Here is an 11,406-nt window from a genome sequence, read left to right as displayed (position 1 = left end):
TCTCTCCAGCATCGCCTTCACGGACTGCTGCGGCAAGTGCCGTTCGCGAGCACTTGTCAAGGCCGGAACGGTACACGAGGGGGTGGGGTGGCCAGCACCAGTCCCGTATCACTCGCACCGGTGTCAGCCAGCGGGTTCATAGCGCAGCGAGACAACCGTTACACGACCGCTCCCCAAACTCGGAGCAAAAAAACAAAGATCCCCCGTACAGCCTTAACAGACTGTTGGGGCAAGTGCTGTTAGCGAGCAAACTCGGAGCACACACACACGTACACAGACGTAGACCCACGAGCGCTCGCAAGAATCTCGCTCCACCACAACCGTGAACCCCTCCTCTCAAGGCGGAGGGGAAGGGGGGGGGGGTCTTGTCGTGGGGCCCCGACCCCCGCGGGGCCGCGTTCACCTCGCAATCCAGCTCATGAATAGCGGGGCGTTAGAGCCGGGATTTCAGACCGAGAAGATCGATGGGCGGCGCGCGCTGCAGCAATCGGAGGGAGAGTGGGAGGGGGACATCCCGCGGGCGGGGGTCTGTGTGGGGGAGGGGTGTTTGGAGGGTGCGGGGGGAGGGGGGTGCGGGGGGAGTTGGGATGGAGGGGGTGGGGAGACGAGATGGGAAGAGATGAGATGTGATGGGGAGTGGGGAGATGAGATCCGGGGTGGGCGGTGATGGAACTGGGGGGCGGGGTGGTGGGGAATGGGATGGGGGGTGGGGAGGTGGGGGATGAGATGGGGCGTGGGGAGATGGGGGATGGGATGGGGGACGGGATGGGGGGGTGGGGAGATGGGATGGGGGGTGGGGAGATGGGGGGTGGGGAGATGGAATTGCGGGGGGGGGGGGGGTCTCACGCCGCCGCGGCTGCGCGCGCTGATAACGGCCGCGCCGTGCGAATCAAATAGGAAAATTTTGAGCGACCGGGACATTGCCCCCACCCCTCCACTCCCACCCCCCAATCCGCAACCCCCCTCCCTGCAATCCACCAATCCCCTCGCCCCCCCTACGGGGTAGAACTGCACGTCCGCCCCCCCCCCCCCGTCTCTCACGAGCAGCTCTTATCTCGTAGCTACACGCCTGGGCTATGGGTCCCGGGCTATGCGTCCCGGGCTATGCGTCCCGGGCTATGCGTCCCGGGCTATGCGTCCCGGGCTATGCGTCCCGGGCTATGCGTCCCGGGCTATGCGTCCCGGGCTATGCGTCCCGGGCTATGCGTCCCGGGCTATGCGTCCCGGGCTATGCGTCCCGGGCTGCTCGACTTGGAGTGCCACCGAAATTCCAACTAACACATTAATTGGCGTTCCGGCGCCTCTTGCGGACTCCAGTGACGTCAACCGTAACGCTCCACCCATGCCCTATGACGTCGGTGCGGTGACGTCATTAACGACGCTTCGCTCAAAGAATTCACGGCTGGTGGCCGAGACTGACGACGGAGCGGCAGCCAAAGGAGGGAAACGCGCCCCTTGGGGGGACCCCGCCCCCCGCCCGCCGCGGAGATGGAGCAATGAACTGAGCGTCGTGTGCAGGTGCCTCGAGATGTGGATTCTTGCAAGACGGCGAGGAATGGCGACGGGGGAGGGGCGGCTTTTGAGAGCCTTCAGCAGAGGATAGATGGGGTGGCTTGTGACGAGCGAAGCTTGCAACTCAGCCCCGCGCGTGTGCAGCTGCAAGACGAGAGCTGCATGAGTTGTGACTGGGAGCCACATTGCTGGTGGGGGGGGGGGGGGGAAGTCCGGTGCGATCTGACAGCTCGCCAGCATTGATTCAAGAAGCAAGCCTGGCTCTGCTGGTGAGACACTGACGTGTCGAAACCGGTGCAGAGGCTTGCTTTGTCTTGAATCAATGCCGCCAGAAATGACGCACTTCCCACAAGGCCGTGCAGCTGCTGGTGGTCTGTGTCATCAAGGGTCGTCTGCTTCACTCGCACCGCCCCCGCGCATTTCCGCGTGACGAAAGTGAAATGTAAGCGATTTGGATGTTCGCATGAACCCCTGTAATGTCTTGACGTTATTGTCTACACGGCTGTACGATTTGAAGTAACGTATAGGCCTTTGGCTTTTGCAGGATCCGGTTTGAGCAGGGAAGTGCCAGGCGCATTCCAGTGGTCATGGACACGTGGCGGGAAATTTGGATGTTCCAGCGAGGTTGGTCGCATTTTTGGCGAGAAAATGTTGGAAATCGAGACAATTTCGCGGGAATGTCTACGGCGATAGGAACATCCTCGGTTGTATTCACGTCTTTCTCCGACGTCACGGTTTGGGAGATACAGAGCGTGACGGATGGATGGACCGACACTTGTGAATTATATATAGAGTATATATATAGATGTGGAGAGACGGGTATGAGGAGGAGACATTGCTTGCTTATTTATTTTGTATGTGCTGTGGGGTCGCGTCTCTTTGTAAGCTGCCAAGGAAACTAAAGCGAAGGTGAGATTTGTTGGAAACTTATTTATTTATTTCCCCCCAACCGCGACGGCTCCTTGTGGGCACGTGGATCAAAATGGACATCCCTATGGACGTGAAGAAGCATTCCCTCCCTGTCAGTGTGGCCGTGGAGAGTCACAGTCGCCGACATGGCAGAACAGGAGAGCACGTGCTTTTGAATCGCACTGTGTGCCACGTGTTTAATGGTTATACAGAGTAATCGATTAGGTACACAGGATCATTTTCGGCCCTTTGTCAACCCACTGCTGGTGGGTTAACAGTTCACTTGGCTGCCAAAGGGAGTGATATTTTAAAATGTACACCAACTTTCTCCCGAAGGGGTTCTTACAAATGTGAATTTTGCAATAATCGATCAACAGTTTTGCTGTAATCGATGCTCCCACCGCTTGCCATGTCATCTCTCTTCATAAACGATTCAAATAATGACGTCAGTCATCCATGTCAAAACAATCATCCAGGCCTTGACCCAGCAATGGATCGATCGCGGCTGACGATATTAGACGTGTACAGGAATTTTATTGCAATTTGGCACAATTGTAACGGGTTTTCTTTATATCATCTTCAGTCATGGTCTATCCACCGCTGGGTGAAGGCCTCCCCAAGCCGTCGCCATCTCTCACAGTCTCGCAATGCAAGGGATCCATCAAGCACTCGCACGCGAGCTAATTCCATCGCTCCGTCTCATCGTTGGACCACCTCTCGGACGCGTTTCCCCCGCCGCTTTTTGCTGCCACTCTGTCGTCAGCCTCGACCATCACCCATCCTCCATCCTCCATCCTCCCTGCTGGCAACGACGCGCCCTGGCCAAGCCCCGCTCACTCTTCGTGACAGTTTCAATGGCGTCATTAACCTGCTGCGTCCGTTCTCCGACCCGTGTTCCCCTTCCCCACCTGGGCTCGCATCAGCACGGAGCAGCCCTTCCGTCAACGCACCACTGCTAGATGAGGGCCGCCCCCTGCTGTACCTGTCGCGGGGGCTGTTTGACCGAACTTCACGCTTCGGCGGTGTGGAACGGTGGAAACGGGCAGCATGGGCCGCGGATTTGCTCATCTCTCGGATCACAAGCCTCAGCCAGTGGATGAAAATCCACGTTCCTATGACGAAGGCGAGTCTCTGACTATCACAACCACTGGTGACTTCCCCACGAGGTGCTAGTCATTTGCATCACCCTCGGAGGGATGATGGGCAATTCCCCATGAACGCGATGCGAGTGGACGCGTGTTCGACGCTGCGAAGAGAAATGTACAATTTATTTGCCTTTTAGCGCAACAACCACAACCGTCACGGAGCTTATTGAATCAGAAATCGAAAGGACGGGACTCGAACCGTTACTCGTCCTCTTGGCTGCTGGGTCAGCTTCAAATTAACGACACCCCCCCCCCCCACCATCACCATCACCCCACAGGAGCCAGGGAGGAGGAGATGGAGCGCAGGAGCTGTGTGCGAGCACGTGTCACCAGCGGGCAGAGTTTCCGTTATTGATAACGCTTCGGTGTCCTCTCTGCTTGAACCCGCGTGTTGTCTGGTATGATTGTCCGACGTTTCGGTCCACGGCGGTGGTAGTGGCAGCTTCTTCAGGAACCGGAGCGAAACGTCGGACACTGATGCCGAAGAACGCGCGAGTACAACGCACAAACGCAGCCGGAGAGCTGCTGGACAGCACAAACACGGAAACGGCGATGAACGTTGACTGCACCGAATGCCCAGTGGCAATGATCGCACACTTTGGGCAGGTCACCACCACCACTCAACATTCGTTCATAACACCACGGCATTACAAGGAACAACATCTCTAACAGGCGACGTTTCAGTTTACGACCGTTTTTTATACAACTCAGGGTCATTGCACGAAACGTCACCTATGATGATGTTTTCTTTAAAGGCCAAGCACAGCGTTAATGAGCGTGTCCATTGTTAACTTGCTGTGTTCACCACTGCCAAGACAAAAGCAGCAGCATCACCAAATGCTTTAACGCACGGATATACAAAGACCCCCCACCCCCCATAGCCTTAACAGACTGTTGGGACAAGTGCTGTTAGCGAGCACCCATGATGGCCGGGGGGGTGGCCAGCACCACGTCCGGCCGCATTTGTCTCCCTGGTGCTGATGTTCACCTCACCAGGTACTCACTTAAAGACTGAGTCTACCTAGAGGAGACCCAGGACCGGTTCAGATCATCGTCACCGATGTTGGCCACGAACGGGAATTGAACTCGGATCGCCGGGTTCGTAGCGCAGCACGCTAACCACTGCGCCGCCACTCTACACCCAGACACACACAGACACACACACACAGACCACAGACACACACACAGACACACACACACACAGACACACACACACACAGACCACACACACACACAGACACACACACACAGACCACACACACACACAGACACACACACACCTCGGGTCACTTGCACATCTTAAATTGTCGCTAGGTCGGGAATATTCCCCGCCCGGCACCCGATGAGTGTGGCTAGGAGACGTGCAGCGAAGGCTCAATAGTAGAATGCGGGCCGCCGTTTTGGAAGCGGTACGAGGCGGCATCGTGTGCTCGCGGCGCGTGTGAAACCAAGTCGCGGGTCGGGTTGGGTCCACGGGGTTACGGGGTCGTGGGTTTCCCCCCGCCCCCCACTTCTGCGTCACGCAGTGCGGGTGGACGGACACGCCGATTAACATCGATTAATATCGTCTACGGAGGGCACGATTCGCGCATAGAGTCGGCGGCAACAATCGATTTGCTTCAATCCACGTGGGCGTCTGTGAATCGAGTTCGTTGCAACGGCAGCACAAGTGATGGCACATCGACGACGAGGAGCTGAATCGCAGGGGGTGAAGGAGGGCTGGGGAGGCGCCGAACAGAAAGTCCTCATGGTACCGCGCTCACCACCGCGGCTTCCATCATCATCGCGCCGCCATGGTCTCTCCACTGCTGGACAAAGGCCCCCCACGAGCCGTCGGCGTGCTCCGACTCGGCGTGCGATGCAATGATACCCACCCGGCTCCGGAAACGCGAGCTGACCTCATCGCTCCGTCTCCACGGGGGGGGGGGGGCGTCTTCTTTTGACTGCCACACTCCAGTCGCACGTATTGACCGCTGGCCATCGTCCCACACAATTAACAATATAGACGGCAGCGAAACCGACGTTTCGGACGAGGACCCTTCTTTTCATGGCCCTGAAGAAGGAACGTCACCTACATCGTCTCACTGAAGATTCCCCAGGCCGGAACGTGGCTCGCAGTCGCCACAGAGCGAGGCGCATACTCGACGTGGTGTGCCGGATGCTGGGAAATAGATTCAGGGTTGGCCGACCCCTTTCACCAAACTCGCACGGACCAGCGTGGTGAAGTATGGTAAAACAACCCCGATGATTGACCCGAACGGTGTGGGGAAGCCTCCATCCAGCAGTGGACTAACGCGAACTCGAACTCGTTGTGACTATTGTCCTATTGCTGTACTCCCTGGATTTCAAGACGCTCCAGCGAGGCGCATCCCGGACTTGTGCCGGTGTCAATAGTCACACAAATTTGGCCACGGACAAAGATTCCCCATATAGTCTCTGTCAGGCTGTTGGGGCAAGTGCTGTTAGGGAGCTCCCTTGGAGAGCCTCCAGGGTGGGGGTGGCCAGCACCACACATGCCTGGCAGCCTTTGTCTTCCCAGTGCTGATGTTTTTTTGTTTAACACCGCTCCAGGTAACATTTTTTACACGGAGTCGACCTAGGGGAGTGCCCAGGACCCTTTCGAGATATTCGTAAAAATTAAACCGTGAGGAGGAACACAACCGGTGGTGGCCGGGTTCGTAGGGCGAGTGTGCCAACCACTGCGCCACCGCTCCCCACACACAAAGACACATACTTAATAGACTTTTGGAGTAAGTGCTGTAAGCGAGCACCGCCACACACACGCCCCACGCCCACCGGGTTACACGAGGGACCCCCCAACGTTTTCTTGAAAATCCAGAGACGATGGGGCGAGGTTGCGTCGCACCATGCGGAGAACGCGGCACAAGGCACGGTGAGCGACGTGGTGGGTGTCGCCGCACGGTGCCTGCTCACCACCGTCAACACTCGCTGCGTTTGGCGCAGCCATCTCGATGGTAGCGGTGGTGGTGGCTGAGGTTGTGGTTAGGGTGGGGGAGCGTGCGGTGGGGGGCTGTCGTAGGTGCCATGCGCTACGAACTTGGCAAAACCCGAGTTCGATCCCATTCCTCACGGCCAACACCAGGGATGAATATCTAAACCGGTGCAGGGCCTCCCCCAAGTCGACTCAGCCTTAAATGATTAGCTGGTGCGGTGTGTAAACATCGGCACTGGTGGACAATAAGGCAGCCGGGCGTGGTGCTGGCCACCTACCCCAAAACCTTTCTGCGTCTCTTCGTCCTCAAAAGGTGTTCGCCAACAGCACATGCCCAGCCAGTTTGTTGAAGCCTATATAGGGGATCTTTGTCTGTTCGTTTGGGGTTGGGGTTACCCATATCCCCCCCCATGGTCCCAACTTCCTTCGGTTATGAATTGAGGTGGGAGGAAGAGGATGTGGAATTAGTAGGGGAGAGAGGATGAAGAGGGAAGCGGGGGGCTTGCTTGGGTGGGGGGGGTGGCTTGCTTGGGCGGGGGGGGGTAGGGGGGCTGCTCACTGGCGAGCGGCCAAGGCGGCGAGAGCCGAGTTCGAGCCACCACTCAGATCTGCCGTGCCACCTGCTCGCTCTAAATGCCACTTCCCACCGGCCTCAAATGCCACGGCATATTTTTTACGGTGGCAGAGGCTGGCTGGGGAACCGAGGGTCGGGGGGAGGTGGAGGGGGGGCGAGATGGGGGAAGCACAGCTTGGCTTCTGGCGGGGGGGGGGGGGGGCTACCCCTGGGTGCCCCCCTCCCCCCCCCCTTTGGCAGTTGGCAGAATTTTGCGGGTGGAGGGGGGGGGCTAGGTATGAGCCACCGACGCGCCGATAACAGTAATCATATAACAATAATTATTATAATAACAATATATTACACTTGCTATGAGAGCACAGACAACAAAGCCTCAGCGAGAGGGCACGCAGAGGGGCGGACAGCGACTCCGGGCCTCGCGGGCGGCTCTGGCGTCCGACCGGTGGGGAGTTCATCCACACGGCTCTGGGTGTGGGGGTCACCCCCTCCCCAACCCCCCGCACCCCACCGACCCGGGCAACCACAGGAAGATTGGGGGGCGGGGCAGGGGGGCTCTGGGGCCCCCCCAGCGAGACCCCTGCGTGGGACACTTCTCCCGGCCAGCGGGCGAGGGGGGAGAGCAGGGACGATTGACACTTTGACCCCGAAATGGGGTCGGCGAGGTCACACCAGCGTGACCTCTAAGCCTTCGTCCTGCAGGGCGGCGGCCTTCTTTGTTGGGGGCGGGGGAGCTGCCCTCACCTGCGGGACAAAATATGGTCATCAAGGTCACCACGGTCTTCATGGCCATCATCATTGTGGTCAACACCATGTGTGCATCCGTGCATGCGTACGTGTGTGTATACATCTTTGTGCGTGCGTGCGTGCAGGTTCACGCGGAGCGGCAGGTGCGTCGTACCGGCCGCAGCGAGGGTCTCTGTATGGGCGGGAGCCGGAATGCGCCTCCTATGTCTCCGTTGGCACATCCGCTAGATCCAGCTGAGATTCACACAACAAAGACAAAGATCCCCCGCGTAGCTTCAACACCTGCCCACATTTCACATCACCGTTACACACTGGCAATGTGCACACTACAACAATGGGCACACATTTAAGACTGCGTCGACCTAGGGCAGGGCCCAGGACCGGTTCAGATATTCCTCACCGATATTGGTCCCGAGCGGGAATTGAACCCAGATGTCCGAGTTCGTAGCGAGGTTAGATTTGGGGAAACCTCCTCGGAGTGGGGGGGGGGGCGCCCCCTATATGGATAACAACTGAAATGTGTTTTTCCAGTCAATATCCAGAAAATAGCAATTTGCGTGGTCATACAACGCGGAGAACACGGCACAAAGCACGGTGAGCGACGTGGTGAGTGTCGTCGCACGGTGCCTGCTCTCCACCATCAACACTCGCTGCGTTTGGCGCAGCCATCTCGATGGTAGCGGTGGTGGTGGCTGAGGTTGTGGTTAGGGTGGGGGAGCGTGCGGTGGGGCTGTCGTAGGTGCCATGCGCTACGAACTCGGAAAAACCCGAGTTCGATCCCATTCCTCACGGCCAACCCCAGGGATGAATGTCTACGCCGGTGCAGGGCCTCCCCATGATCATCTCCACGTGCGAGGGGGGGGGGGGGCGTGGAGGTGATCACCACCGAGTTTTTGATATTTCTTCAAAACTTGAACACGAACGCCTCTGCTCGGCTAACCCGAGTAGCTGGGGGGGATGGTGGAGGAGGGAAACCGTGGACTGTAGGGGGGCCGCTCCATGGAGGGGTGTGGGTATGCGGGCGCGGATTCCTTGAGCCTGCTCCTGGCACGGCAGGCATGGAGGTGTTGCGTGCGGACGGGACTCGCGCTCGGAGCACGCAACGTCGGTCGCGTCTTAGACCATCCGAGGAGGGGTGGTGGATTGTGGGTGGGGGGTTGCCCAGTGGACGTGATTAATCAGCAGGCAGCATCTCGTTAATGAGCTTCCAATAGCGCCGGCCTGGCTCCAGCCCCGGCGAGATCTCATTAGAGTTGCACTCAATGACGAAGGCACCAAATAGCAATAACAATAACAACAAACAACAGGAGGGGGAGGAGGAAGGGGGGAGGGGGGGAACTGGAATCGATAATAAGTTTGAGTCAATTAAAAAATCTCGCGAAGCTGTGGGTGGCGAGGCAACTGCACGATGGGGCGTGTGGACATGGAGAGCCGCCCACACACGCCGGAGTCTGCCGAGTCTGCCCATCTCACGGAATATTGCGCCAGATCCTCCAAGAGTCGGCGTTCGAGCCCCGGGTCACCCCCCTGCATGTACGGCTCTGTAGTTATCCACTGCTGGATGAAGGCCTCCCCATGCTGTATCGCTCGTGGGGGTTGTTTGACTCTACTTCGTCATGCTGGACGGTGCGGGTGGGGGGGTTGGTGAAGCACGTTGTGGACATCACTTGCCACTGATGTTAGCCGTGGCCCAGAATCGAACTGGAGTTCGATGGGGCAAAAGTCGTGTCACAGTCTCCGTTGTTCTCATGAGCAGAGGGAGCGAATCACCTCCAGTCGTGGCTCAGAGCCAGTGGAGAGAAATTCCACATCCCTGTGGCAGACGTGAGGACAGGATGCTACCAAGACCGTTTGTCTCCGCGAGGCCGTCACCCGAACTGGATTGTAAGAGCGAAAGGCGAACGGAGCAGAGGCGCCCAGTAATCGTTGAACTTCAGCCAACGTTGGGCCAACGGTTCCCACCACATGGACGCTAAGTACGATGTGCCAGCAACGTCGGTGGTATAGTGGGTGGGCGCGTTTACCGGGCATCGTCTACCCTGGAGTGACCGTGACATCGACAATCGCCCGACGGGTGTCGCAGGCAGCACGCCGGAAACTTTACGAAACCAATCGCATCGCCAAACAATAAATATATTTAAGTAAAAAAACGCGTACGGTTTCACGTTAAATTTAATCCCAGCGGGAAAACTCGCGTCTGAGCGAGCGCGAAATCGCCGTCCCGTGCTTGGTTCACATTATTCAGCGACGAGCGAAGGTGTTTTTTTATATTTGCTCCGGGGCGATTCGTGGCGTTCGTGACGAAGAACGCCGCTGAAACAAATCTGAACCGGGCGGCGCGCGACTCTCCTCCAGCGCAAGCGCGGGGGGAGAGACGCCCGCTCGTACCGTCTCTCGTGCCAGGCGCGGCGCTCATCGCCACGGCGAGCAACGGGAAATGAAATCCTGACAAATGTCACCGCCTCCGCCCTCTCCCAAGCGACGCTCGCCTCGTGGGCCCCCCCCCGCCTCCTTAACCCTCCCACCCTTCCCCTCCTCCCTCCCTCACGCCTCTCCCCCTACCTTTCTCCATTCAACTCCCTGCCTCTCCTCCATCCGAGCCAGCTCTGTAATATCCGCTTCCGTGGGCCGTTGCGCTGCTCTACGAGAGTTGCGCGAGGGGTCTCACGACGAGCCGCCAATAGCGACGTCGGGGAAACGACAAAACGACGTTGCAGGTGACCCCCGCCCCCCCCCACCCACTCTGCAGGGCCACCGATTAGTCTTCGTTTTCATCCCTTCCAACCCATCGCCATCACTCCCCTCTGTATGCCCATCTCCCTCTCTCCCTCCCCCATCTCTCTCTCATCTCCCTCCCCCATCTCTCTCTCTCCCCCAGTACCCTGTCCTCTCTACACATCTCAGAGGCTGGCACGGGGTGGGGTGGGGGTGGCGGTTCATGAGGAGCGGAGGGGGGGCTCTGCGGGGGCAATGAAAGCGACGATGAGGTGCTCAGAGCGCGGGAGCCTCAAGCCCCACGCACTCGGAGCTGTCGGGGCGGGGTTCGCTAACAACAGCCATCGTCGTCGTCATCGTCGTCGTCAGCTCTGCCTTCGTCACGTACAAACCCACCACCATCATCATCATCACTGTGTTCTTCAAACGTCGGGTCAAAGTCATAGCGTCTCAGTCCACAAAGATGCATTATGACTCGGAGCCAGTTTTGCAAACTCGACATTCATATGACAGAGACCAGTACATCCAGGGAATAAAATGTTTGGATCCGTGGAGACCCCAGATGGCTCATGCGGTGTGCGATTGGCCTGCTGCAAGATCAGCGTGTTGGGTGCACCGCACGATTCATGCGCTGCTGCTGCTGCTGCTGCAGCGGCAGGAGCACTCACCGATGATGGCGGAGGCTGGCCGCGGGGGCCGGGCCGGCCGGGGCACCTCGGGGCTCGGGGGGCCGCTGTGCGCCAGTGAAACCGGCCTCAACAAGCGGGACAGGCCGGCGGCGGGCGACTACGGGACACGCGCACACACGCACACACAGTGGGCGTCATTGGCAGTTCAACAATTCCCCACTGGTA

General features: G+C 58.5%; 1 protein-coding gene across 1 annotated transcript in view; it reads right to left on the bottom strand.

Moving 5' to 3' along the window:
- Positions 1 to 3,668: 3,668 nt before the first annotated feature.
- LOC144722805 (F-BAR and double SH3 domains protein 2-like) overlaps positions 3,669 to 11,406 on the bottom strand; it is a 66,691-nt gene continuing 58,953 nt past the window's right edge. The window contains 3 exon segments of the mRNA XM_078601239.1: positions 3,669 to 7,834; positions 7,992 to 8,071; positions 11,221 to 11,338. Coding sequence (XP_078457365.1) covers positions 7,757 to 7,834; positions 7,992 to 8,071; positions 11,221 to 11,338 — 276 coding nt within the window. The 3' untranslated portion in view covers positions 3,669 to 7,756.

This window comes from Lampetra planeri, chromosome 15 (genome assembly GCF_965212315.1).
Source record: "Lampetra planeri chromosome 15, kcLamPlan1.2.h2, whole genome shotgun sequence".
Taxonomy (NCBI): Eukaryota; Metazoa; Chordata; class Hyperoartia; order Petromyzontiformes; family Petromyzontidae; genus Lampetra; species Lampetra planeri.
Note: the sequence above shows the minus strand (reverse complement) of the source record. Positions and strands in the feature narration are given on the sequence as shown.